The sequence below is a fragment of the Fusarium verticillioides genome, chromosome 3, assembly GCF_000149555.1.
Source record: "Fusarium verticillioides 7600 chromosome 3, whole genome shotgun sequence".
Classification (NCBI taxonomy): domain Eukaryota; kingdom Fungi; phylum Ascomycota; class Sordariomycetes; order Hypocreales; family Nectriaceae; genus Fusarium; species Fusarium verticillioides.
In genome coordinates this window covers 940,248-967,187 of record NC_031677.1, presented here as the reverse complement: position 1 = coordinate 967,187, position 26,940 = coordinate 940,248, and the positions used below count along the sequence as shown (strand labels likewise).

General features: G+C 49.7%; 7 protein-coding genes across 18 annotated transcripts; 3 read left to right on the top strand and 4 right to left on the bottom strand.

The window, feature by feature from the left end:
* The first annotated feature begins 105 nt into the window (after nucleotides 1–105).
* On the top strand, nucleotides 106–5,194 carry FVEG_07811 (histone-lysine N-methyltransferase, H3 lysine-4 specific). 2 transcript variants are annotated; one of them, XM_018896497.1, is made up of 3 exons: nucleotides 106–1,258; nucleotides 1,338–4,320; nucleotides 4,372–5,194. In XM_018896497.1, exons 1-3 carry the CDS (start codon nucleotides 575–577, stop codon nucleotides 4,473–4,475), a joined length of 3,771 nt encoding a protein of 1,256 aa, XP_018753976.1. In that variant the 5' UTR covers nucleotides 106–574; the 3' UTR covers nucleotides 4,476–5,194. The 2 variants fall into 2 exon arrangements, with proteins under 2 accessions (XP_018753976.1, XP_018753977.1); XM_018896498.1 differs by having other exon boundaries at nucleotides 106–4,320.
* FVEG_07810 (hypothetical protein) lies at nucleotides 5,002–7,354 on the bottom strand. Of its 4 annotated transcripts, none has more exons than XM_018896494.1 (3): nucleotides 6,708–7,354; nucleotides 5,964–6,645; nucleotides 5,011–5,906 (listed from the first exon to the last, which is right to left on the bottom strand). In XM_018896494.1, the coding sequence occupies exons 2-3, from the start codon at nucleotides 5,982–5,984 to the stop codon at nucleotides 5,301–5,303; spliced, it is 627 nt and encodes a 208-aa protein (XP_018753973.1). In that variant the 5' UTR covers nucleotides 5,985–6,645; nucleotides 6,708–7,354; the 3' UTR covers nucleotides 5,011–5,300. The 4 variants fall into 4 exon arrangements, with proteins under 4 accessions (XP_018753972.1, XP_018753973.1, XP_018753974.1 ...); XM_018896495.1 differs by having other exon boundaries at nucleotides 5,964–6,866; nucleotides 7,173–7,353; XM_018896496.1 differs by having other exon boundaries at nucleotides 7,173–7,353.
* A 2,178-nt stretch (nucleotides 7,355–9,532) lies between these two features.
* On the top strand, nucleotides 9,533–13,269 carry FVEG_16188 (hypothetical protein). Of its 3 annotated transcripts, none has more exons than XM_018905427.1 (3): nucleotides 9,533–9,891; nucleotides 9,961–10,561; nucleotides 10,618–13,269. In XM_018905427.1, the coding sequence occupies exon 3, from the start codon at nucleotides 10,850–10,852 to the stop codon at nucleotides 11,162–11,164; it is 315 nt and encodes a 104-aa protein (XP_018753970.1). In that variant the 5' UTR covers nucleotides 9,533–9,891; nucleotides 9,961–10,561; nucleotides 10,618–10,849; the 3' UTR covers nucleotides 11,165–13,269. The 3 variants fall into 3 exon arrangements, with proteins under 3 accessions (XP_018753970.1, XP_018753969.1, XP_018753968.1); XM_018905426.1 differs by having other exon boundaries at nucleotides 9,533–10,561; nucleotides 10,618–12,468; nucleotides 12,516–13,269; XM_018905425.1 differs by having other exon boundaries at nucleotides 9,533–10,561.
* Nucleotides 10,887–12,916, bottom strand: FVEG_07809 (hypothetical protein). The gene is made up of 2 exons (XM_018896492.1): nucleotides 12,507–12,916; nucleotides 10,887–12,456 (listed from the first exon to the last, which is right to left on the bottom strand). The coding sequence occupies exons 1-2, from the start codon at nucleotides 12,725–12,727 to the stop codon at nucleotides 12,051–12,053; spliced, it is 627 nt and encodes a 208-aa protein (XP_018753971.1). The 5' UTR covers nucleotides 12,728–12,916; the 3' UTR covers nucleotides 10,887–12,050.
* Nucleotides 13,270–14,153: 884 nt separating the features above from the next.
* On the top strand, nucleotides 14,154–15,864 carry FVEG_07808 (hypothetical protein). The gene is made up of 2 exons (XM_018896491.1): nucleotides 14,154–14,172; nucleotides 14,229–15,864. The coding sequence occupies exon 2, from the start codon at nucleotides 14,302–14,304 to the stop codon at nucleotides 15,541–15,543; it is 1,242 nt and encodes a 413-aa protein (XP_018753967.1). The 5' UTR covers nucleotides 14,154–14,172; nucleotides 14,229–14,301; the 3' UTR covers nucleotides 15,544–15,864.
* FVEG_07807 (hypothetical protein) lies at nucleotides 15,861–18,925 on the bottom strand. Of its 3 annotated transcripts, none has more exons than XM_018896488.1 (3): nucleotides 18,852–18,925; nucleotides 17,827–18,631; nucleotides 15,861–17,637 (listed from the first exon to the last, which is right to left on the bottom strand). In XM_018896488.1, exon 3 carries the CDS (start codon nucleotides 17,555–17,557, stop codon nucleotides 16,637–16,639), a length of 921 nt encoding a protein of 306 aa, XP_018753964.1. In that variant the 5' UTR covers nucleotides 17,558–17,637; nucleotides 17,827–18,631; nucleotides 18,852–18,925; the 3' UTR covers nucleotides 15,861–16,636. The 3 variants fall into 3 exon arrangements, with proteins under 3 accessions (XP_018753964.1, XP_018753965.1, XP_018753966.1); XM_018896489.1 differs by having other exon boundaries at nucleotides 15,861–17,630; XM_018896490.1 differs by having other exon boundaries at nucleotides 15,861–17,624.
* A 2,049-nt stretch (nucleotides 18,926–20,974) lies between these two features.
* On the bottom strand, nucleotides 20,975–25,959 carry FVEG_07806 (hypothetical protein). Of its 4 annotated transcripts, XM_018896486.1 has the most exons (4): nucleotides 25,480–25,959; nucleotides 24,782–25,118; nucleotides 22,309–24,701; nucleotides 20,975–22,255 (listed from the first exon to the last, which is right to left on the bottom strand). In XM_018896486.1, the coding sequence occupies exons 2-4, from the start codon at nucleotides 24,811–24,813 to the stop codon at nucleotides 21,321–21,323; spliced, it is 3,360 nt and encodes a 1,119-aa protein (XP_018753962.1). In that variant the 5' UTR covers nucleotides 24,814–25,118; nucleotides 25,480–25,959; the 3' UTR covers nucleotides 20,975–21,320. The 4 variants fall into 4 exon arrangements, with proteins under 4 accessions (XP_018753962.1, XP_018753960.1, XP_018753963.1 ...); XM_018896484.1 differs by having other exon boundaries at nucleotides 22,309–25,118; XM_018896487.1 differs by lacking the exon at nucleotides 25,480–25,959 and having other exon boundaries at nucleotides 24,782–25,462.
* Between the last annotated feature and the right edge of the window lie 981 nt (nucleotides 25,960–26,940).

The following is a 26,940-nucleotide window of genomic DNA, read 5'->3' as shown; positions in this document are numbered from 1 at the left end:
AAAAGCTGCGAGAATCCTCCAAGCCACCCAAACTGTGGCTGGGCGATCCTCTCATTTGACACTGGACCTTACCGCTAGAAGTAACTCACTCTACTCATCCCTGAACCAAAAGTCAAAGCAAAGCAAAGCAACGCAAAGCAAAGCAGACCGAAGCGAGCGTCAACTTCCTTGGTCGTCAGCCATTTTTTCTCATTCTCCCACCAATTTCCCCCCCTCGTTTCTCTCGACACTCTGGACATTGCTATCCTTCATCGCGCCCACCTTTGTCGCGCGCATCAACCATTTGAGTCAGTCTGCTTGTTTACGCTCTGACGACTTTTTCTACTCCTTTACTGCTCGTAGAGTCGGTCGGTGACGCCGCTCCGCCACACTCAACCTCAGCATCCCTCGGTCGCGTGAAGCATTTCTCTCCCCTCCAATCTCTTCAATTTCATTGCTACGTCGCTCAAAACAACCTGTCTTGAATCGCCGCAAGACAGACTTTATCCCACCGTTAGGTGTACACTCAACGCTCCAGTTTAAGGATATCATGGTGAGAGCACGGGGGAAGAAGTAGGAAGAGCGCATCGTCACGATGACTCGCCCGCCAGGCGCGAGCTTCGCGCAATTCTTCCCCACCGCTCCAAAGGTAAAAGCACAGTCCCAGACTCGTCCAGACCTCAATAGAGATCGCGAACAATCCAAACCTGGGCCGACACCGGCCTCTATGACCGGCGCCTGCGACCCTACATCAACATCAGCTGCCTCAGACGCAGACGCGAATACTGGCCAAAACGGCACTGTTTCATCGTTGGATACTATGCCCGCACAGCCCGAAGACACAGAATCACCATTCACAGACATTCCCAGCACTGTCGACTCGGCTAGCTCATACAGTAGCACGGCCTCATCAATATTTAGCACAACCGCCCGCCACGGTGCCGCGGCAACTTCAGCTTCGTCCCGTATTCCCACCTCGAGCCTTACTCCCATCGCTTTCAAAGATTCTCCCAACTCATTGGCTTCGGCCACCACAAAGCCAGACATGTCTACATGTCTGACCGCCGATCGGGCCGCGAGACAGTCCTCCCGAAACTCACCCGCCGTTGGTTTTAATGGCTCGATATCAGACGGACTCCTTTCCAATGAGCGCATTCCGGCTCGAGATCCCATGCCCTCCGTCAAGGGCCTCAAGTGCACCTATGATCCGCTCCTCGATCGAGTACACAATAAGAGCGTCAGCAAGAACGCGAAACCGACATACATGGAGTTCGGTCGAGTACGTATAACTATAAATATACCTCCCTAGGGGGGGCGTCATCTTTGGTGCAAGACTCATGGCTAATGAAAATGATTAGGACGATGACGCCCCCCCTAAAGAGCCTCGACTGACCAAGTCGGACGGTCGCCTCGGTTATATCAATACCGATTACTACCTCCCTAAATCGCGTTTGCCAACAACACACGAGAACATCAAGGCCTATCCCTATGATTCCAAGACATCGATTGGTCCTGGCCCACCCACGCAGATTGTAGTGACAAGGTACAATCCGCTTGTCCCTTTCAGCAAAGTGACGGCCATTTTTGCCACCTTTGGTGAAATTGCAGAGAGCAGCAACAAGATGCACCCAGAAACAGGTAGCTATCTTGGATTTGCAACAATCCGATATCGGGACTCTAAGCGAACTGACCGACCTCCCGTCTCTGCTATGGAGGCAGCTCGCCGAGCTGTACGGACTCGAGGCATTAAGGTTGACGCCGACATTGTCCGTGTAGAGTATGATGCGGAAGGGCGCAGAAGCCGACGTATGCTGGAAGAACACCTCAAGAGGGAAAAGGAAAAGTTTGAGAAGAAGGAACAAGAGCGACTTGCTCTTGCAGCCAAAGCTCCTCCGACTGGTCCCAAATCTGGAACTGCTCCTGTCTTCACTAGACCTCCCCCAACCGCTCCTAAGGGTCCCTCAGCACAGCGACAACCTGTAGTCCCGAGCGCACCACAACTTTCTCTAACCCCCTCGCAACAAAAAGGTCTCAATCTCGAATCTTCAAACCTTACCCAAAAACTCGCGGACGATCCATATATTTACGTTACAGGCGATAGTGTCCCAGTACTACCAAGTATTCTTCCACACATGAAGAAACGACTCAAGAATTACGGGTTTGAAGAAATCCGAGTCGATAAGTCGGGCTATTTCATCGTGTTCCGCAACTCGTTCACCGGGAAGTCAGAAGCTGAACGATGTTTTCGCGCTGTTAACCACACCGAATTTTTCAATTATGACATGACCATGCAATTATGCCTACCTCGTCCCCATCGAGATGGCCCCTCGAGTCACCGACGATCCAGTGCAAGCCCAGAGCGAAAAACAAATCCCGAGCCCCGATATCGCGACGAGAAGGAAAGGCGGCGAAGAGAAGAGGAAGCAGACCTTGAAGAGGAGAAGAAGCAAAGAGCTAAGAACTTTGATCCGGTGATCGAGGCTGTGGAGGTTGTTAGACGTGAGATGACAGAACATCTGATTCGACACATTCGCACCAAGGTCGCCGCACCAGCTCTCTCGGATTTCCTGGATCCTGCCAACCATGCCGCTAAGCGCCGGAAGTTGAACATTGAGCATCCCGATGATTTGCAGGAGATGGCCAGTGTCGAAGATGGCAATGACAGCTCACGTGTAGGAACCCCCAACTCCCGAGCTGATCCAATTGAGCGACCAACTGGTCGAATTGCACCCAAAGCCCTGCCGAGAATTCGCAAAACCAAGGTCAAGCAAAAGAACGCTTTTGTTGACCCCTTCGCGCGGAAACGGCCACCTGTTGCTCGGAATCCTTTCCGTTCGCTGCATCACCGTCTCAGAGGCCTTGATAGTGATGCCGAGTCCGATGATGACACGGACACTCGTACGCTGTTGGCGCGTGAGACAGAAGAAGCTGAGTCGCGACCTCGCAGCCGGATGAGCACTGATGACGAGGCGTCCAAGGATGATTTTGTGCCATGGGAGCAAGGCGAGGACGATTCTATGACCGAAGCCAGCTTCGCTATAGCAGATTCTGCTCATTCCAGAAAGCGGAAGTTGGCAGAATCAGTGGAATCGGCTTTCAAACGTCAAAAGAAGTCTGATGAGGAATTGTTTGGCGTTAGGCTCACAGCGCTTGGGTCTGGATTTGAGACGCGCGAAGGTTCTGCGGACATAATCCCCGAACTAGAAACAGGCGACGACATTGACAGTCGAATATCCCGATCCGAAACGCCAGTTTCAGTCGTCGGTAAACCTCTGAAGAAACGACCATCCAGGGCAAAGAAGCCAAAGATTTTTGAGGACCTCGGCGCTCAGGACCTTCGGGCGGAAACAGAGTCTCAACGTGACGAGGAGGAAGCTGTGGAACCTCCAAAGGCTAATGCTAAGAAGGCTGTAGCGATCACCGAAAAGCCCACCGCAAAAGAGGTTGTCACGGAGAAGTATGACGAGAAACTCCTGTCAACAGAACCCTTAACTCCTGCACTGGCGCTACCCGATGGCGCCAAGCCTGATTTACCACTCTTTCAAGGACTGGCAATTGGTCAGAGTGATATACCTGATGTCTCCAAACTTTCCAGAAGGTTCACTGCAAAGGACATCGGCAACCCAGAGTTGTGGCTATGGACCCGTAACCGCATTAGGGAGCTCAACTCTGCCAACAGGACGTTGGATTCTCCGGTCACCATCGGCGGCTACTATGTACCGAACCCTACTGGCTGCGCACGAACTGAGGGTGTCAAAAAGATTCTCAACTCTGAAAAGTCTAAGTACTTACCTCACCATATCAAGGTGCAGAAAGCAAGACAGGAGCTTGAAGCCCGCAACAAGTCGGGCAAGGATGCAGCAAGAATCGCCATCGAGAAACAAGCTGCTACTGATAGTGAACGAAACAAACGCGCTTCCAACCGTCGCTACGTGCAAGACCTCAACGACCAAAAGAAAACACTCGGCCAAGACGCCGATATCTTCAAATTCAACCAGCTCAAGAAGCGGAAGAAGCCCGTCAAGTTTGAGCGCTCAGCCATCCATAACTGGGGTTTATATGCTATGGAGAACATTGCTAAGGATGACATGATTATTGAGTATGTTGGAGAGCAAGTTCGACAGCAGATTGCCGAGATTCGCGAGAACCGATACCTTAAAAGTGGCATTGGAAGCAGTTACCTATTCCGTATCGACGACAATACTGTCATTGACGCGACAAAGAAGGGTGGTATTGCGCGTTTCATCAACCACAGTTGTGACCCTAATTGCACTGCCAAGATCATCAAGGTCGAGGGAAGCAAGCGCATTGTCATCTATGCGCTTAAGGACATTGCCACGAGTACGTATTGCCCCTTTCGTCGCCACTGGCACAATGCTAACAAACATACAGCCGATGAATTGACGTACGATTACAAATTTGAGCGTGAGATCGGTAGCCTAGACCGCATTCCTTGCCTCTGCGGCACAGCGAACTGCAAGGGCTTCCTCAACTGATACTATTATAATACCTTTAAATTTTGTTTCTTTTTGCAAGTCCTTTTTCATCATGCCTTTCAACTCTTGCATCATGCTACTACTATTGGCACCATACCGTCTTTGGGCACACTACCCCTGAAAGCACAAAGACGCAAAATGTACATTGGGCCGGGATCCATTTCATCATGGCGTTGGGAGAGAAATTGGGTGTGGTACTCATGGCTCAGAGAAAGCTCGCTTGGTCAACCCATATGGGTTTTGGGGATGAAGATACTCACGTATAGTGGGGGAATGGTTTGTGCTGCTTTCGCAGTTTCGTTCTATCTTATAAAGTCGACGGAGAAAAGGGACCTGGACTTTTGTTTTACTACCTGAAGATGAAAAGGAAAAGGGGGGGTACTCGAGCTTTCGTGAGGCGTTCAACCGGCCGGTGCTAGGCTTTTCTACCTTGATCTTGGGTCGGTTAGGATCAGTGATTGCCGGGCTGATGCTACTGTATATACCGAGCCAACTCAACACAGATAGATGCAGAGTTTATGTAACTCTGGCGCAAGGGAATGAAATATGACAGCGGACTCCAGAAGGCCTGCATGTGAGAGGAGTCCAAAAACGGTGAATTGGCATCGCTATGCTAGCAAGGGCTAAAGTGTAGGTGCTGATTCCCTACCTTACCCTTTAATCAAAGTGATTCAACTATCTACTTGCTTTCTTCCTTTAATAGTGAGATTCATCCAATATGCTGAGTTTAGCATCGTATCCAGTCCATCTATCATATGCCCGGAGCGGCTGCCTTTTACCATAAGCCAGTTGTAAGATATGTGCTTGTAAACGTCCCCCATATGATCAGTCACGTTCCTTCTTAACCGTGACAAAATGCTCGCTGAGATCCGGCGGAGCCCTCGGCCCAAGCATCCAGTCTTGCATTGCGAGCCATTCGCTCCAGTTGGTTTCAGCGGCCTGTATCTCTTCCTCGGTGACGTTCTGTAGCGGTCTCAGAAATGGGACTGTTTGCCCATCGTCCATATCGTATTGAGTTTTGACTCTCAGCCAGTTATCGCTCTTAGCGGCAAACATGTAGTTTCTGCGCTCACTCTCATGAACCCGTCCAATTCCGAGCATCCAATCGTCGCCAAAGAATCCATGGAGAACGGCGGGCGTATCGAATCCCGTCACTATGAGACGGCGAATGTAAGGAATGAGAGTGATTGAGGTAGATCCCAAGGGTAAACTTCCAGGGACTGACCCTCTGGAGGAAGATGAAGATGAAGGGGGGCCATTGCGCGTCGGCGTTAGAGGATGTGAGTTTCCTTTTTGGAAAGGGAGGAGAATGTTGACGCAAGCAGCGACAGTTTGAACTGCTGGGCTATACTGAGCATGATCGATAAAGTACCGAAGACAAGATAGGAACTTGGGATGCCATTCGAAAATGTCAAACTGGTCTTGTTGGAACTACCAATATGTTAGTCTGGTACTAAGTTTTGGAGGCTTGGTAAGCAAACCACGCACGACTGGAAACTGTGTCGACATAATGGCCGAATGTAAGAGTTGTTTTATGACTGGTATGAGGACAAGGCACCCGTTCTACTGAAGATTTGGGAAGTGATAAAATCCAGGGGGGCTCGGAATCGTGATGGTTGCAGAAGACGAAGCGTCAAAGATGTCTCTCGTGGCCAAACTACCTCACTGAAAAAGGTCGGCCCTCAGAAACACCAAGCCACAGCCCGCACAAGAATTTCAGGGTCCAGAAGAAGATGATGACCCGGTAGCGGGTACCTGAGTTCACTTGACAACAATTCGTTGAATTGAACTGCGTTGAAACAGCAGAAGGGCCCACGAGAAGATCGGCAGTATAAGTCTGGACTGGCAGAGACTAGAGGGAGAGCCACCACTGGAAGTAATGACGAGAAGGCGGATATGACTTTGATGGGGCGCGTAGTGTAATCTGAGATAGGTACAGTAGGATAGTCGAAAGAATAGATGAGCTAGAAGTCCTGAGTTGGTGATTGGCCGGTCGAAGCACCGGGGTTCTTGGGTGGGTTGTATGGGCCCGGTGTAAGTCGACAATTAATGAGGCCGAGGACGACGAGCTAGGCGAATGTCGCACGGTGATATTTCGACTTGACTTGACTTGATTTGTACTGTGTTGCACCTCCAATACGTCGGTATATAAGGTAGGTAGGTATATATGCTGATTCAAGTCAGAGGCTGAAGTAGTCAAAACACATCAATCAACGATTTGTAAATCTTGACCTGATGTGATTGTTGATATGGTATGTAACAAATATGATAAGCCTTCTGAGATAGCAGTAGTTCATGCAGTAGGAGATTTGCTGACCGGACAAACAACCATTGTATGCAAGGTGTTTGATGGATGTTGGTAGAATGACAGTAGGGACCAATCGCAAAGGCCTAGGACCTAGGTCAGGGTAGATAGGTATTGTTTTTATCAGATGGCTGGGTAATTGGAGAGGGAGATGGTTATACAAGGTGTCAGCGGATGATGTGACAAAAACATGAATAAAAATAGAGTGTGTAAGCACACGATGGAGCTTCAGTTGTTTTTCTTAAGTTGTGCTGATCAACCACAAACAGATAGATACAAGGAATGGGATGCAGAGAGCAGTAAAGAAAATGAAGTAGTAGGTAAGGTAGGATATATAAGAAGCAGGAAGGGTCTGGGCAGGTATTATATTTCCGGGTAAATGACAGGCATACCGAGAGTAGCTATTAGTACCTTCCTTGCCTCAAATTGTAACGCTGCAAAGAAGCAATGATAGATGGGAAGTCATGGATCAAGGTTGAGGCGAAAAAGTGGTCAATCAGCAGGAGGAAGTAGGTACTGAGGTAGAAGAAGGAGGTAACTGGAAAGACCAGAGGCAAGGTAAGGCAAAGAAAGGGTAAGGTGAGGTTGGTTCTCCTTCCTCCATCCATCCATCTCAACCTAAACTTAATTTATAATAGCCTTCGTACTTTCCTACATACGTAACCTCCACATCCAATGTGTAGGGAAGGTAAGGTACTTGCTGTACCTTACAGGGCAGTTAGGTACCTCCCAGCCTGCCACACCCTCCATTACACCCATTGGATACCTTACCTCTACAACACAATGGACACTTTGTTTCTCTCAAAATACCCATTTTAGACCTTGGAACCAATGCCCAGTCAGGCCGAAACACAACTAAACTTTGCAGGGTGAGTGATGAGTCGAGGTTAAGTGACAAGTGATCAGTGCTAAGCGAGCCTCTAAGTTAGCAGCACCTCATCCTTGTCTCGGTTGTCTCAACTCTCTCAACCCCCCCTGCCCCTGTACAAACCTCACTTTTCTTCTTCAGCGGGAGGGAGCAGCATCATTGAGCCTAGACACTGACTGCTACATGCATGCACTAACGAGACTAGACTATACTGGATTGCCCGTCATTCACTTACCGACAAACTTCATTCGAGGGACTCTACGGGATCCCAGCGCCCTCCAAAACCACCGATTCGATACCCTCTGTCTGGCTCTGGGGCAGGCCCCACGCCTGTCCGAGTCTAGCTGTGGTGCTACTGCACAGCTAAGCTGGAAAGGAACCTCATTTTCCGCGTCCGCGGAGGTACTGTACAGAGAGTAACCAGTCTGCTCGGTACAGAAGGCGACACATATCCAAAATGAGGCTCTTGACAATTCGAGCAGGAGAACGAACCATTGAAGCCACTTGCTATCACAATCCGCAATTAGAACTATTTCACGATAACCTCGTCATGCCAATGGTTGCACCAGCATGCGCACACACGCTCATTCAAGCACATCAAGCACTCGTCATGCGTCCAACGGTACTCCCTCGGCTGCCGCAGCTCTCACCAAGTTCCAGGTACTCACTCCCGGTCGATCGACTCCCGTGCACGGGAGACCAGCGCCCACTCACGATAGCGCAGGTGTGGTGCAGGTCCCTTGCAAACCTGTGTCTTGCTGTTTACGCCCCTGTTCTTGTTAACTGCGTGTCATCGTCCGTGGCCCTGTAGTATCCATCAATACCTGGTTGCTGTTCCTTGGATGGACCTGACAGCGTTCCCGTTAAACGCGCTTGGATATCTAACTAAATTCTTGAGCCCATTCACTGGTCTGTTATTTCAGCTCGCCAACTGCGCTTAGAATCGCCGACTTGAGTTCAATCCTTAAGTTCATGAGAGCTTATTCTCTGCCGTATACGAAAATCTTCGTGCCGTGCCTATTTCTGAAGCCCCAGTCTCTCCCTCTATGCTGCGTCCACCCCCGGCGCAGACCAAAATCAAGAGCGATCTTCATGTGTATTTTGATATTACTCAACAAAGGTGATGGTTGGTCCACGAGACCTCCTCAAGTCCAAGACATTTAACGGGGGCCTGGAAAGAGGCTTGCCCGCTAATGCATCGTTCCCTCTTGAGAGCTGAGGCGCAACAGGGGTCTAAAGCTGATTCCAGCAACTTGGTTGGTCAATCCTCACATCTTTAATGTCTTTTCCAGATTGATAGGGGCGCGGACCTCACGACCCAGTTCTACGGTTCTTAGCTGCCGGCTCTCTCACAAACTAATGACAGCTACTCCGTACAGCCACCAGGTTGCCCCAATCTGGGAACCACCCACCCGGTGTCAGTTGACTCGACGAGAAAAATATCGATAGTCTGAATGAGGGTCCAGACGGCTCGGGCCAGCATCTCTGCCACGGTGCCCGACACCGTCGAACCGTCGAACCGTCCTATCAGCCATCAGTTCTCATCTAGTTACAGGAAATATATAGACTCTAGAAGGCCGAGGCCCACCAACGTCACAGTTAGACGGTAACAACACAGACATTTGAGTGACAGCGGATGCACTCCGCCAAAGGTCATGAAAAGCAAACAAGTCGATGGCACCTTTCAAAGAAGACCAGGGCCCAGTCCATGGGATGACTTAGAGAACCCCACAGATGGCATGCAATGGATGCCGACACTCTTACTCGGCATGACTCGTGCCGGGCCTTGCATTGTAGCGATACAGATGAACGGATAATCAGCCAACAAAGTGTAACGCTGTTATGGCTCCTAGGATCACGGCATTATTAGACGATATGCGGACTGGCGGACAACAGACCCATCGCATACTTCCCAATCACTACGGCCTGATAAAGGATTGTTTGTGGGTCTGGCTCAGCTCCCTCAACTACAGCTTCAGTACCCACGAGGGTCGCTTCACTTGGCATTAGTTGAGTGTATGTATTCCTGATGGCTGACCTGTGAGGGAGCCACTAATGATAGCGATTCCAAGACAACTCCTTTTGATACAGCAGCTCTACTACATGATCGCTCAAGTTTTTCCAAGCTCAGTCCCAGCAACGGACTGAAGGCAGATGGGTGCAAGTTCTGGACCTCCCAGGAATTTCCAACCTAGGGGAACGACCCTGAGTGCAGAGCTTGGCCGCCCGGTTGAAGCTGAGGAGTAAGCAATGTTCTGATTGGTTATCAAACCCTGGCAGTTCCAGGTATTCAAAGTGATTGAAATTGGCAGCACCCAACAGTCTCAGAGAGTTCAATATTAGATCTGCAACTCTGTTCTGGCGGCTCGGTTGCCATTCCTTCGAGCAACCCCTATCAACAGGGTGGAGAATGGGTGACACAGTTTTCAGCTGTGACCTTTACAACACTGTTTCGATATTGGGTCAAAAAAAGCAATGTCAAGTCTGTCATGGTCCAGAAACCCCAAGTCATGTACATGTGGCTATCAGATCAAGTCTGTCCGGCGAGGGTCGTACGACTGCACTTGTGTAAGCGATAGAACTTTAAAACCGCTGTTCACGGGTTAAACGCTATCATATCATATATATTGAGGCTATTTGGGCCACGCATGTTGATCCACAAAACCACTACAATTTTCCTGATAACGATTGATTGAACGGTTTGTGTTTGGAATCGGCTGAAAAGCTGTAGGGTTACAGCAGATTGCAACTCTTGGGCGAGCCATTGAGACGACATGCCTAATTCGGAGTGGCAATCGTATATATTTTTGTCAAACTACCGATCCAAGGGTTTGACAGCCTCCCTTGCCTTGTCCTGGAGGGTCCGATGATGTGATAACTGGAGCGAAGCGACTGGGGAAAAGTGAGAGCGGTGTGAGTTCAGTGTGTTGATGGACAAGAGTCATTTAGAAAATCTAACCATGCGTTAGATCAAGCCATATCATAGTGTAAGGACTTGATGGGTGAACGTGCAGCTTTACGTCAAGGACAAAATTATGCGCCACTCTCCTACACTCATACTGTACTGCAGTTATGAGTGGAACCAATCATATATACATATCAAGAGGGTACTTGGAGTCGGACAATTCTCCTCTCAACGCAGCAAGCTCCTGCGCCTGACATCATTGCAGGTTGCAGAGAATATGGCCTTGTTGATCAAATATGTTTTTCTCGGAGCGATCATGTAAGAAGCCGAGAGCCTCAACTGTCAATTGCCTTCCACAAAGACTTGCCCTGCCTACGGATGGTGGGTGTCCCGAGCCCAAGTTGGTTAGCGAGACACGAAACACGAAGGAGAGAAGAGAAAACATAGGGCGCGTGAAGGTCCCAGTAGGCTGGGAACATGGTGAAAGAAAGGGAGGATCATGTTTGTGCGTGATCGAGGACACACCGGATCTCTTGTGCTACCGGTCGAAAGCATACATACGTCGAACTGATAGATCAAATGTCATGTCACACGAGTCACGAAATGATTGATGGTCAGAGAAGACAGATGCACAGTCGTAGGGCTGGCGGGTGACGGATGACGGATGACGGATAGCCACAGGAATCCTCCTATCGTGTCGTGTCTAACAAGCTAGGAAAAGAAACGAAACAAAACCATGAATCAAAAGGTTGCTAGCAAACATGACGGTTCCTTGGCTTCCGTCGCAGCAAACGCCACAACAGGGGTAGCTCTTGGGGTGACACAAACACCCGTTTCTTACCAAGATCTGCTGCCCCTGTTGAAATGATCTGCTGCCGTCGCAATGTCTCGGATCGGTAATGGGTCCCGGGGCCGAAATATCACGGACATGTCAAGTGCAAGGCTTGCATGGCTTGCATGCTCAGTCTCGTCACAATCCTGACGACCCATACAACACAGCACAATACTGGCCCTTCTCCTGATCTCGTCGGACTTTGTGAGACAGCATTTTAGGGGTTCTCGGTGTCATCGATTCGACTATCTTCGCTTCACAATACAATACACTACACTCCATGGAATGAATATGAGGCTCGGCCCCCCCTTGGACCAATGTGATGCAAGGAGGGTGGGATGTGATACTCGAGGAATTGTACGGATACCGTGCGTCGTGGATCTAGTGCATCTTGGCAAGTCTCTACGCCGCTCGTGTGCTTAATCTCGTTCGTGCAGGATCGTGACATGAGTCACTGGGCTTCTCCAGAAGATACAGTACTGCAAGTTCTCCTTGGGTGCTTGGCAAGCCTGTCACATCTCGAATTGGAAACAGTACAGCCTGTCCCAAATATGCTAGTACGTAAGTCTTGTCTCGGCAAACTCGAGTGAGTAAACTGCCAAGGCGCATGTTCGAAGCCTACTGTAGTGTGTGTAGTGCAGTGTACTTTACTGTATTGTACTCGGTCAGTCAGCAAGTGCCTTTCCTATCAGGTCCTTGGCCCGGTCGCTGTGGTTCATCTCGAGGGCCAGCTCCCGCCCCCTTTCTCCCATCTTGCCCCATGTCTTCTGGAGGATGCCTATCATTTTTGCCTCGTCCAGATCTGACTTCTTCTCAAAGTCGTCAAACTGATCGTCGAGAAAGACCAGGCATGCTGTGTCCTCAAGGACCTGTGTCTCTTCATCCGCCTTAAGGTTCTCCTTGCGGATCAGGGCAGCCACTCGGGCGCGGTCCTCCTCGGGGATGGGGGGTTGAATCTCTGGAGAAGCAAGGAGCTCGGCAACTTGAGTGGCGGCTTGGGCCTTGAGCTTTGCTCTCCAAGTCAAGTAGCCGGGACGAGTCATTGGGTAGCTGCTTCGAGGGATCTCCCATCTGTGCATGTCTGTAAGTACTGGGACTCGGGAGGAGCTTCAGACACTTACCTTCGAAAGTGCTGTGCTCGACAGGCGAGCTGGAGAACGGGGCTGGCGTCAGGGCATCGGCGGGTGAGCCACTTGGTCATCTTTTGAGCGTAGTTGAGCTCGAATGGGATCGTGGTTCCATCAGGGGCTTCGACTGTCCTTGAATCTTGGGCATGAGCAGCGTCGATGAGCTCGAGGCCTCGGGCGTACTCGGCGGGGAGGGGAGGGAGATGGTCAGTCATTGTGAGGCCTTTGTGGATAGTCTGACACTGTCCAATTGTCTAATCGGATGCTGTCCTGGACACTGTGAGTGATTAGCGGACAGAAAAGAGCGAGATTCGAGAATGTATGGATATCTTTGAACTGTGTGTGATGAAGACGATAAAGCCTCGGATGGTGTCGTGAGATGAGTCAGCAGCATTGGCAGATGTCCCATTGGATTTAGTGTGCGTGGGTGCTGTGCTCCGTGGGACTATCTCCGAGGACCACGGTCACATCATGATATGGGAACAACAATAGACGGTTTGACATTAAGTTTTTACTTTCCATGCAGACTTAAACAGCTGCTCTGGGGCAATGCAGTGTGTGTACGTATAGCACCTTGGTTAGTTCTAGTTGTTCAGTGGGACAACTGCAATGGGTTATTGTTCCATGTGCCAGTGACAATGTTCGAGCCCAGATGCAAAAAGCAGCACAAACAAGGAGATTCTGGCCTTCCATTGTACACTCCGTGTTCCCGGCATCCAATAGAAACAAGTGCATAGAGAATATAGGCCATTGCTCGTTCTAATATCGCCCTGTGGTCTCGTGCCCAGTGAAGGAAGCCCCCCTAAGCGTCAGACGGGCAATAAACTAATCGAGCAGTGCAGCACTGACAGTGGCAAGCCAACTGTACATTGTTTCTGCACCTCGAGCACAGCCTAGAAAGTCTTTTATCTTTCATTTCGAAAGCGGATGTGCTTGTTTTCCCCTTCTACCCTTACTCCTCATCACAGACCTTGAGTGTTTCTCTCTTCCTCAACATTCCCCTCAGAACAATACTGCATCTGCAAAGAACATATCTTGCAAAGGGAAGATAGTATCTTACTTTCTTCCCTCTCGTCGTTTTTCTTTTCCTTGCTATCATCACCCAGCCCGGTGCTGGACCCTTTGTTGTCACCATTCTTTCTTGATTCTTCCTCGCGAGGCAACACCTCGCTCGCTACTCATATCGAGGCATGCACAGGCTTGTAAGGGACTGTTGAGCATCAGTATTGACTTCTCGTAATAGTATCGACATCACACGGGCGCTGTGATAGACCCTTTGCTTCTGCGCCCTCGAAAACAGATGAACACACGCTTCCTACCTCTTCTCCTTAAGTGAACACACCACTCACTACTCATTCAAGGTATGCAGAGACTTATTCAGGACTTATGAGCATAGCAAGTTAACTCGTAGTAGATCCGTCGTTTCGCAACACTCAAGCACACGACCTCTTGATTCTGCTCGGCAGCACATATCAACTTGGCTTCTGGCCTCAAGGTATGTTCAAGGTCGATCGGGACTGGCAAGCACACGATACTCACTAACTCTCGATGATAGTACTAGCATAAAGAGGCAGTCGTGGTCAGTCCTTTGCTCAAGTCATTTATACTCTACCTCTTTATTCAGCTTCGACGCTCTACACCCCTCGCTGCTCATCCTGAGGTATGCACAGACTTAACAAGATAGGTCTGATGAGCGCCAATGCTAATTCGTGGTAGAGTGTTAGCATCATCACCATTCGGGCGTACTCATATTCAGTCCTATCCCTAATATCCGGGCGTCCAGCAAATCATGCACAGGTTTCCCATTCCGCCGCCCACTTGGGCCGCATACAAACAGCACCAAGAATACTATGATCGTTTATACCAAGGGCTCAATGGTCCCTGGTATAACCCCAACACTGCTGTCCCCGGCTTCGTTGAGTTGCCAGGACATTCTGTGCCCCGACCCGCGACTGTCAATCAAGCATCGTCCTTTCAGCTGAAGCCCAAGGCTCGAGGCCGCCGCGTGACAATTGCCACTGCCAGTGATGAAGAGAATGGCGTTGTCACAGACACCGAAGGCAACATCACGGACAGCTCCAACCCTGTCTCCAAGAGCAAGATGACTACCAAGGCAAAGGGAAAAGACAAGGCGGTCCAGACGGAGTCAGAGAACGAATCGTCTGCTGGTGAGACGTCAGTCCTTTCATTCGTCGCCTGCCTCAAGGACCCCAAGTGGTCTCTTTCAGAAGACTGCCGCCTTCGCAGCATGAAGGAGGCCGGCGAGACCTGGGCTTTCATTTCGGGATCTCTCTGCAAGACAAAGGACGATGTCCGAGCTCGCTGGAAGATACTCCAGAGCCAGTTGCTTGCCAAAGATACTATCAAGGGCACTGACACTGACAATGCCGCTGAGGAGGTGTCTGTCGATGATACAACCGACGAGGACGACGGAAACGACGGAGACGATGAAGAGTCTGCTGAAGGCGACGAAGACTCCGATGCAGACGACGAGGACTCTGATGACGATGAAGAGTCTGATGAGGATGACGAGGATGACGAGAATCCCGATGATGACGAGGACTCAGATGATAATGAAGAGTCCAACGAATCTGACGAGGCCGACGAAGACTCTGATGATGACACCAACAAGATCCCCAAGTCCACTGGCCACTGCAAGTGGCACCAGGGTGAGATGAAGCATCTGCAGGAACACGTCTACGGGGCCATGTACCCTCCTCATATCTACCCGCAGCCCAATGCCCACTTGGTCAAACGAGACTGCGCCCTCCTTGCTACCATTGACAGCCAGTATAAGCGATCTCGCTGGCTCGAAATGCAGGCCAATTTCTACAATGTCACAGGACAAATGGTCCCTCTTGTATCATTCAAGGCCAGATTCGAGCGCGCTGAGGCCGAGAAGACGGAGCGCTCCAAGACCCGCGAACTTGAGAAACGGCTGAACAAGGTCGAGGACTGGATTGCGAAGCAGGAACATGAGAAGTCGGCCGACTCCGACGGCACCGAAGATTCCGACGACTCGGATGAGTGATTCACTCCACTCAGGTCACCCAACATCATGTCACGATAGGTGCGTTGCGTGAGTCTTTCTGACGGAATTCATCACAGAGTGACTCTCGACTGTTGCGAGTCTCTACACATAGAGACGAATATGCCTGGCCAAGACGATCGAGGTCTTGTTTCGTTATTGCTGTGTTTTTCTTGGCGTTCGGGGAGTAAAAGGATTAATTCGATAGATAGCATCGCATGGCTCAAGTTGCATTTTGCTAACTTAGACGGGGACAAATCTGAGACTCGGTCAATCATAGAAGCACTGCGAATTAGAGGAGAACAGAAAAATAAACAAGCCCGGGGGCAAATGTCCCAGGTATTTGTTTTAAGAAAAAAAGTAACATGCTTGCTACCTTGGTGATGGATAAATCATCTATTAACTGCGTGCGCCCAGAAATGCAACCAACACCTGGGCTTAATATCAAACTCCTTTCTCTATTTTCCTAACCTCGGTTCCATGCAGAACTAAAGCATAACCCGTAAAAGCTAAAATTTTGTACAATATCTGATGATAAATAAGTAGGGCAATAACCCAATGCAAATGCACACAAAGATACAAATAGTTGTGGGTATCAAATAACAGGGCAGAAATGAAATAAGGCCAAATGCGCGCTGAGGACAGTGTAGGCTGGGATGGGCTGGGCTCTGATGGGGGAAGTTAATTGTAAATCAGCCGGTTGGTAGGTATAATACCACAATATTTCAGCATCGCCTGTCTCCAGGTGATGTGCGTTCCGATCCTCGTGCCAGAGTCACCATGGGAGGGCTTTGCTGTTTCATCAGCAAGCTAGTACTGCCATGGCCTAATGCAAAATTGCGCTGTTCGTATAGATGTCTGAGATGCCCATAGGAATGTGATTTGATGTGGTGTTGCGGAACGGGCCGTTCAGCGTGAATCAAATTTGGGGCCCCTTTAGCGTGAGGCGATTTAGACCCAAGCCGTGTTTTTGCTCATCTCAGTCGGTGTCGCTCAAATTGCTTCGGGGTCGTTCGTCCAAACACTACAATTTTCTCGAGTTGTTACCAGTGTTTTGGCCCGTGTTGGGTACTATGAGAAACTGGCCGTGCCCTCTTCAAATGGGGTTCTCCATTCCCGGAGGGGGAGTGGCTCTTGGTATGGGATTTTGGTTCACCGCTGGAGGTTTACGTAGAGTACCACTGGTGCCGAGACCACGTTTCATCATCTTACCCAGGACCGTAACCAGCTCGCAAGCATCACCAAACATGTCATCGTCCATTCCCTCCGTGGCTTCGTATACTTCCGCGATAGTGTCCTTGGCAACTTTCCGACTTCCTTCAGCATCGTGAACACATTCGTATAAGAAGGCAGCATATTCAGTTTTGACCGAGAGGCGAAGAGAGTGAGAGCCCCAGAGCATCGAGTCGGCAAGCTGGATAGCCTCCTGAAAATGCTGTTTTGCCTCAGGAAGGTAGTCCTTGGCCGGGATGAGAAAGTTGGGCGATAACGTAAAGTTTTGATCTTCAAACCCCGGGGGAGGCAACACGGGTCCTCCTTCTAGGGGGTGAGTTGGTTGAACTGAGGAGGGCCTGGATTCAACTTCCATGTCGGCAGCGCGTCCCTTTCCCTTATCCAGGCGCGGTGTCAATACAGCAGTTACATCTGGCGTTTGCCTTCCCAAGTTCGAGATCGAGGGTGTGTTGCCAAAGAGCGCAAAAATATGTGAGAAAGAGGCACGAAGTTTGTAGGCGAGGACCTTGAGTTCGACATAATTGCCAACCATTGGTATGACATATTGTTCAAGCATTACCTTGCCCTCTCGGGAGAGCCATATGATACGCAAGACGCGCCGTATCGCGTTAGGTGATGGCTCATAGTCAGGCCGGCGCTGCTTCTTTGCGGCAACAAGCTGTTCGGCAAGGTTGAGAGACAATCCTAGAATCTTGAAGAGCATGCTGGCCAAGAGAGGATTGTCATTCTCGACAGCTTTGGCAAGCTTGCCGAGAAACTTCTGGTCGACTTCAGAGGACGCCATGCAGCTCAGCCGGTACGTTCAAGGTGAAACTTGGGTGTAGGTGGGTTAGACGTAGAAGGGTCCACGACTGAGACTAGGGACTTTACTTTAGTTTAGATATATCGACTAGGGCGACAGAGGGGAGGGGCGACGAGGGTGGAGGGAACAGCCTCGCATATGAATCAAAGCACGGGTGTCAAGCGTCATAGACGACAGCAGGACATGCGAGAAAGAGAAGCAGGGAAATATGAGAATATGGAGGCAAAGAGAAGGAGGTTGGCTGAACTAACCGTTAACGAGCTCCACAGCTGCAGCAAAACGCACGGCGGGAACGACGCGAAGTGCGCGCAGGTCGTTACAGCAGCTCGCACGATGCAGCCCGGATGAGAGGCAGCCAGAGCAAACTGGGACTCGTAAGGCAGAGCCTATTACTTGGTCTGTAGAGGGGCGACTCTACGGGGACGGCGAGCCAAGTTGAAGGCGCGCAAGACAGCTGGCAAGCTGTGATTGGGTCCGATGCGTATTGGTGATTTTGACTCGGATTGCAGTGATTAGATGAGATTTGAAGATGCAGAACGACAGCGTCAGGAGAAGAATGAGTGACAGATGACGCTTAAAAGGCGCAGTATCGACCAAGGAAGCTTCCTGAAACCAATTGGCCTAATCCGAGTTGAGAGTCGAACTGTACGTGACGGCGCATACGCATGAACTGACGAGAACCCCGGTGGTGATCAACTGCGGATTCTTCAACGTGCAATGAAGACGAATAAGAAGCAGATGAGTAAAACGCGAAATTGCGATTGAGGACCAAGGCCACGGGGACTACAATGAAAAGCTCGATAACAAACGAACGAGAGACTAGCAGCAGGAAACAAACGCAGAATTAGCGGCACCGAATAGCATGGCGGAAGAACGAACGACAGGATGGCAGGCTCGTTTGAAGGAAGTTATACGGCCAACCACTCGCGCGCGGTGTTGAAGACGGACGGGAGCGAGAGTGACCAGCCAGCAAGCAAGGACAAGCCGAGGCGCCTCCAGGTTCAGCGAATGACTAGGGCAGGCGGTGAGCAGAGCGGGTAGCAGACAGTTCTAGTCCTGACAAGACGGTCAGTGGGTTGCTGACGGGGGTCTCTGTTCAAAGCCAGGTCTGTGAGATGGATGGCCAGGCTAGACCAGGGGACCCTGAACTCCAAAAGGCACCGCTATCAACAGTGCACCACTGAGCGTGGAGAGTATCGACAAGGGTGGGAGGGTTCCAGAGCCTGTCTAGTCTGATCGGAGGCTTGTTTGAAGATAATGATGAGAGATGACTGACAGGTGCAAGGACGATTTTTGATAGTCTCGAGGTTCCGTTGGAGTCTGATTTCAAGATCCGTTAAGTTATATTGTTTAGTCGTGGTATGAATGTAATTGTCTTGAGTTGGATAGGTGGTTGAGTCTGTTGACAGGGTAAACAAAACTTGCTCTCGCCAAGTCGATCAAATAAGTGATATAATGGGTGCTATTTTTGTCGTTCCAGATTGACGTCGTTTAAATGGATCTTTGCTTTCTGTGCAAAGTTGCCAGATGCACCTCGATCGACTTTGATGTGACACAATTTGAGGAATTGAAGATTCGAATTGTAAGATGAGACTGGAGAGAAGAGTTTAGAAGTGACACACGCGCCACAGACAGCACAGCACAGCACAGCACAGCACACGGGGGTAAGGTGAAAATCGACGCGGCACGACGCGGTACGTTTCGCAAAGACCGAGTGAACCTTAGTTTGGTAGTCTCTTGGTAAAAGTGAAAAAAAAAAAAAAAAAAAAAAACATGGACCCAACGGGCAGGTGAGTTAGGTAGGTAAACGTTAAGAATATTCGAAATAGGTAAAAGTGCGAAGAGGCGGCGGGACCGATGGATGTATAAGGAGGCTGGGGATATCGGCAATGTCAAGTCAAGTCATGTCAAGTCAACCTAAGTCATGTAAGAAGAAAAGTTTGAGAGGAAAAAGTAAAATACAGAAACATCAGCGTCAGGTGGAAATGAGCTTCATGTCCGACGCACCTCCCTCACGCATGCTCTTTCCTACCTGAACACGGCATGAACACAGACAATTTTGGGCACAAAAAGGAAAGAGTCCTTGTCCTTGGGTAGATAGATGCCTCTCTCCCCTTCCTTTCCATCTTGTGGCTTGCTCTCGACATTGGCCCAGATTTTAAGTTTTATTTCCTAACTGGGCGTTTCCGTTGCAAGTCTACCTATCTACCTATCTATCTCATCTCTGTCTCACTGCAAAACTTAGGTAATAGCCCATACTTAGCGACTAGGTAAGGTAGTAAAGTACCTACCTAAAGTAAGGGTGGGTTACTTTCACATGAGAAGCTTCCAAAAGTTAATCTTGACTTTTTCAGCACCTCCCCCCGTTGGACTGTGCAGTTACAGTCAGATCTCAACGGTCTCTCCGAACTGGGAACATGCTTGACCGTCTGACCGTTCAGTTTTAATAGCGAAAGACACAATCTTGACAATTACAAGAACAATACGGAGTAGAGTATGTTCAAAGACACACACTGACCCACCCACGGACGGAGATTATCCCGAGACCTGGCCCGCAGACTGCTAATAAACTAACAACCACCGTCTCAGACTAGAATGCACTGCGATGCCATACTCCAACATCAGCGTCTGTATGTGGCTCAAGCCTGATGACCATTAAATTCATGCATGATGATGGTGAGCCGTTGGCCGTTGACTTGACGCAGTATGAGGTAATTTGATCCATGGTTATCTGGCTGTCTGTAAGACCTTGACATTGTCTCCATCACTCTCTGTCAGGCTTCAATGCAGCACAAGTGTAGTATATACTGCCCAAGTCACAACACAGCTCACAGCTCACAATTATGGTCTATGCCTAATCACAATTCATTCTACTCTCACTCTTCTCTCGTGGACCTCAACTTGACACTTGTCTCTAATCATCTTCATCCAATCATTCCCATTTCTGGATGTTCGATGCTGATTTGACCTTTAGATGTGATCCACGTCTCTTCAACCAATCGTCGTCTACCCTGCACTTCCCAGCCACCTGAATTACATCTCGTTCGTATCTTTTCTTCCAGTCAATCATGATCCGTCCAACATCACGGGTGGTCTCTCCTTATGCGACCGCCCTCTCGAACACGTAGCTTATGCAGAATCCAATTACTCGTCGCCTCGATCAGGCTAATTCTCTTCGCTTCACTCACGGACCTTGTCCTTACGATTTGACTTACACGTTATGAGCCCCATATTCAGATACGAGCCAGCCTAGAATCCCAACCTCACGGTTTTTGACAGCATCACACTTCACGTCATGTTTTTGCTTCTTGCTCCTCGCTCAGCTCCTCGATCCCACCAGGGCAGATAGACAGACACAAACCTGCAGTGAGTTTTCCAACGAAGCTGCTGGTGTACCGTGTCCAATATTGGGCGGTTTGTTGCCGTAAACCATTTAACCTCGTCGACCTTGGAAAGAATACAAACAGGCACAGACAGTAATTGAGCACTGGAAAATATGAACCTATGTTGCCACAGTATCTACTCCCCCTGAACACTGAAATTGTTTCCAACCATCTATGGTATCCGCACCAGTCTGTTTGTGTGCCTTCTCCTGACTCCAATCGAATATTCCCAGCTATAGAAAAGCCACTCCGTTGCGCCTCTCTACTCCAACCCGGACGTGTGTGCCTAAAACTCACGACAGTCCTTGCCCGCCAAACGCCCATTATTCCGAGATAAAAAGTTCCAATCCTCGCTGGTAAGCCTAAGTCCAAGCTCTAGGCCGTACCAGCGCGCCTGGCTTTCGACGCCTGCTTCCGATATTCAAATGCTCCAGGCTCTTATCTGCCATACCGTTCTCAAACCGCTCGTGCCCTCCAACTGTGACCAGTTTCACCACATTCCCAAAGCTAAAGGCAACTGATCGCTGGCCGACTCGAACCATGGGGCCAATATCTGTCACGATCAAGTGTCCAGCTCTCTCGTTGTCTTGAAATAACGGTCGCGTCTCGTCAGTTCTTAACTGGCCACTCTGTGGCGCGGTCCAAATCTCCCAACGACCAAACAAATCCCGTCCTGGTTCTTTGCGCGGGGATCGGTGACGAAGCCCATCTGCTTTGCGCCGTCCGTTGGTTTCGACATCTAGAACTCGAGTTGACTTTTGCCGAATGCCCACAACACAACCGTCAGATAGAACACTCCATGAGCCAGGGTTCTCTATATGTCTTTTTGTTTCCTTGACTGATTCCCACGCACACCAGCCTCGAGCTTCGGGGACCACAGAGCTCTGGTAATAAATCATGACATGCTCTTCAGGAGGGACGAAGGTTTGTACGATGCAATCCCCTGACTCAGCTCCAGTATAGCACAAGGTAAACCATGTAAGGCCATTGGACCCTGGCTGTGAGGAAGGCCGGGTGAAGAAAGCGCTTTGAAGTGAGCGCTGGGCCATAAGCTCCGTTGAAAACGTATATATAAGATTATAGTCTTCCATATCCACGAGATGAACGCGACTAGCTCCTGCAATCAAGAAGAGACCCAATGACGAAAGAGGCACTACTTGATGAACCCCATCTTGTTCAATGCCCTCGAGATGAACACTTCGGGAATTCCAGGAAAGTGTCTCTCTTGTCGCTGCGTGAACACAGCCTCTTCTAGATGCGGTAATAATGGCAATTAACGGCGCTGCCTGCTTGCTCCCTGTTGAAATCGTATTAGTGCATTAGGCAACTCTCTATGAAAATAGTACTTACGCTTCCCAATTAGGGGTCTGACACATGTAAGTGGACTTCTGCAGATGCCGTAGTCTGCCCCTTCTCCAGCCTCTGGCATGAACTCGGTAAGTGTCCCGTTTCTGCGTACGAGAACCAGTCGAGGAATATCGCTATTTATGTCGGACGAGCCGAAAAAGAAGGCTTCGGATTTCTGGCCTTGAAGGTTGGCGGAGAGCGGAGGCCCCCAAACTTTGTCCTTTATGTTCCATAAAGCTATCTTGAAGGGTGATAATATGGCTAGCCACTTGGAGTTGTCATCGATAGTCATGGCGAGCACGGGAAAAGGGGCATCATCTGAGCGGCAGCCATCAACGATGGTGTATGGGATTATGTCGTGCCGGGCATCCCAAACTCGTATTGTGCGATCCAATCCGACTGATACAACATGGCCATCAGCCGCAGCGGTAAGCATTACAACATCCAGTCTGTGCCCTCCAGTAAAAGACTTGACGTCAAGTGTGGGATCCGTATCCAAGTGGCGATCATCATCGTCACTTTCGTCTTCCCACAGGAGGAACGTTGTGAGCAGCCGGACACCCGCAATCACGACCAAAAGTAAAACAACAAATCGAGTGAGTTGATGGTTGATGAAGTCATAAAGTGCCGGTAGTAGAGTCGGTTCCTTAAGATGAGGCATACGATCCGAACCTTTCATGACGAAGACAACCGGCTCAAATACTCTCGCAACGTAGCTATGTGCCGTGGGTTTAATGATACTGATGATTTCTTGAGCTGTTTCGTGGTCCTGTAAACGAAGCCAGGACTTAGGGCTGCGTGCTTGGTGTATAGAGTCCAGAGGGTTCTGTGACGAGCCACTGCTTTCCAGGGCGCCATATCCTCGATGAAGGCGTGAAAAGAAGTTAAAGACAGTGCCTTCCTCAAAAAAGTGCCATTGGGCGATGAGAACGAAACCAAGCATGATGATAGTGCCTGCTATGCGTGTCGACAAGGTCGCTTTGCCTTGAAGTACAAGTTCCCACGTTCCACGAGGCTTAAAATCAGAGCCTCTACGATTATGACGCATTGAAGCTTTGGCAAGCGCATCACTAAGCTCGGTACGCCGGACATCAACGCTGAGAACAGACAAGAAGAAGGTCGAGAGGTAAAAAAGGTCGAAAACAATCGCGACAGCGGCAAATAAGCAGAAAGCCGAAACACCAGGGGACACCCAGCGTGAAAGAATCAACAGAAGAAATACGTTTTGCAGTGAACTGGTGATAGCTGTATGGGCAGTTTCTCCAAACGCATTGCCAATACGGCTGCTCGTTGAGTCTTCAGGAGGAGTAAGGATGACGGCATTGATAAGCCTGAAGATATTCTCGAGACTCATGGAGAGAACAACAAGTGGATAAGCTGCTCTTGGGATGCGTGATAGGTCAAGTCTGAAGATGGCGCACACGGTGAAGCTTGACATGACAGAGAAAGCAATCTGGGACACGATCGTGACAATGAGGCCAAACTTGGACTTGAAAGCCCTCAGTTTTGATAAGCTCATAAGGAAGTATAATGACGTTAAGATGTACGCGACTGCAAGAATAGCCGTATCTTTGCGAGATATAGGGCGAAACTGAAACTCATAAAGCTGGCTCGAGGTTGACCGACCGTCAGAAGGGTAGATGTCCCATTTATTCGAAACCTTGCCAGGTAGCAAGCCGGCTTTTCTTTCCCACTGTTGGCCGACGGGCGAATCTCGTAGATAAACGAGTGTAATGACGAGAGCATCAGTAGCAACGAGACGACGTTCCTCGAATCGTTTTCCACTAAAAACGATGGAGTGTCTGAGCGTGACATTGACTGATGTAGACTGGGTCTTTTTGTCGTTGACGGTTGCCAGGATGTCAGGGTCGACTAATATGTTCTCTTTTATACAGTCCCAGTACTGAAGTGGTGAGTGAAAGAACCAAGACTGGTTATTCAAGCCGTTGATAGCATGAAAAGCATCCCGTTGAGTTGTCGAGAGATCGGTTCCTGGTTCTGGTAAAGAACGGGCAACATGTCGAGCGCGGATCGGGCGAAAGTTCTCAGTGCTTCCAAGCAACTCATTTTGCAGCTCCAAGGCAGAAACAAGCAGGTCTTGTTCCAATGCCTGCATATAACTGCCATGGACCCAGATTGAGCGCATCATGACATCGGGATGAATGCTGGCACCATAAGGTAGTGGCTGAGCTACAGTCCAAGCATGATGAGGGAGGTTAGAAGCGCCGTTGACGTAGTCACTTGTAAAGAGGTAAGGGATGGGATAAGTTAGCATGGTAGCCACGACGACCGAAACGAGGAGAGTTGCGACAACATGGCTGGCGGCGTATGATCCATATCGATGAAGGACGCGGCGTATAGGATGAGCAGGCGCGAGAACCGGAGCTTCCGTTGTTCTACAACAAAATGTGAGCTGAATACGGAGGACGGAGCGGGGAACGGAAGCACGGTAGGGATCGGGGGGCATAAGACTGACCCTCGGAGTGGGTACAGGAAGTACCAAATCATGAGGACGGCAGGTAAGATTGGAGCCGCCTATTGTCCCATGTGCGAATAACTGAGAGTGAGAGCGAGAGAAAAGAGGCAAGATGGTCGGTGGCTGAAGAGAAGCAAGACCGAGAGCTTAAGCTTCGAAAGGTCGTGGACGACGGCTGGCGTGACATGGACCAAAATGTCTGTTGATAAAATTGAGTTGAGTGATGGTGGTTCGATTCACCGAGGCGGGCAGCGCCTGAGAGGACCAAAGGCCAGTCGTTGCTCGACAGAGCAAAGGTGAAGCCAGGACCCGCGGGAGCGACCAGGGCGCGTTGAGGCTTGTGTTAGTTAGCGATTTCCGAATACCACAAGCGCCTTTATTGTCGGGTCATCAGGTCACGAGACTTTGAAGATGCTTGGGAGCCGAACTTGGAAGGACAAGGACCAGGTGTGGCTTTTTAGGTAGATCGTGGCTCGCACAATGGTAGGGTAGTATCGAGATCGATGGTCTGAGTGTTTGCGACAAGGTGTTGTAGGGGATGATTCTCAGGGGTTCTCCTCGTTCATAGGTGAGCTTGTGATCGAGGAGGTGATGTTGATGAGGGGCGTAAGAATAACCGACGTAGGTAGGTAGGTAGGTAGGCAGGCAGGCAGGAAGGTAGCTACGCCATGAGAATGGAAGTGGGAAACCCAACGTACTAATTTGAAACTTAGGTTGAAACTAAGACGGGATAGATAGCGGCGATGACACCAAGGCGCGATGCTAGGCCACCGAGCTACTGCCGTGGATCGATCTCCGAAGTAGAGCTAAAAGCCATAAAGTCAAAAACGATGGGCGTGCCTTCCCGTATCCAGGTCAAGGTGAGATTGAGTTCCGAGTGGGCATTGGATGTGTTCCTGAGAAGAAGAGACCGAGAGAGGAACCTAAAAGTCGAAGGAATGAAGAAATCGAGACCATTGCCTTGATTGGAGATGGAATATCCCGACAAATCGGAGATCTTGAGTCTATTGTAGAGGCTCAGAATTGAAGTAAACCGCGAATGGCAAGTGGAAGGGAGATCGACAAGACGCTAAGGGTTGGGTCTTGCTTTTTTTTCCATTGGCATCTACAATATCGATCGAGGTGGCAGGAACCTAGGTAAGAGGCCCATGTACTAATATCCTGTACCTTCTCATTACAAATAAGGTACCTACCTTAGGTAATTGTCTTTGGTTGATGCGTTTTAGAAGAAAGACCCTGATTCACCGAGACGAGTACCTTAGGTTGGCTCGGCTTTGGTAGGGGGACAACGTGGGAGAAACACTACTGAAACAAATTGCCGATGGGTATGACGGGAAATGCACCCAAGTTATCGTCTGCGTCTCTCTGCATTTTGTGCCCAGGAAATCAACTCAACACAACAAAACGGAAAAAACAAGCCAAATGAACCCAGGAACCAAGGCCCTGGACCTGAACCTTGCAGCGAGCACCCCCTGAAAGGCTTAAGCCAGATCCACCAAGTGTCCCATTCTGGATCTACTTCCCGTTCCAAAGTAGTCCTCCACTTTGATTTTGGCTTGTGATACTTGGGCTGGTTGCACAAGAGCAATTTGGGCGTCGAGGTGAAATGAAATAACAAGGAAGATGCGGGCGAGCATCGATGAGCCATCAAATAATCAATCACATCTCAAGCCTCCAAAACTGCCAATGCTACCCCTTAAAGTAAGGAATTGCACTTGATACTACCCAATCGCCCTATTCTGGCAACTACTTCATACCCATGTCCTTGCTTCCCGCCTGAGCAACATCCCAATGGGACGTTCACAAAAGCAACTTCAACTTTTTTCTGTGTCATTGACTCACTTTAGTTCGGCCCACCAACACCAACTCCACCTTTACCGTTGTCATGAGCTGCTAAGTCACTTTCAACGCCTTCATACCTTTCTCAGAGCCATGCTATCGCCATGTGGCTTTCACTCCAGAGGTCTCACTTCATTCAGCCATGATTTGTTCAAGTGGGACATGATATGAACTTCTATCAACCTGATTTGTCCCACACAAGACATGGCATCTGTATTCTTTCAGCTCATAGCCCCTCTGTCTAAGCTCAATGCCCCTCATTGGGGTCGGCAGCATGTGAAGGAGAGACAGGAAGCACCAGTGGAACACATGCTCCGACC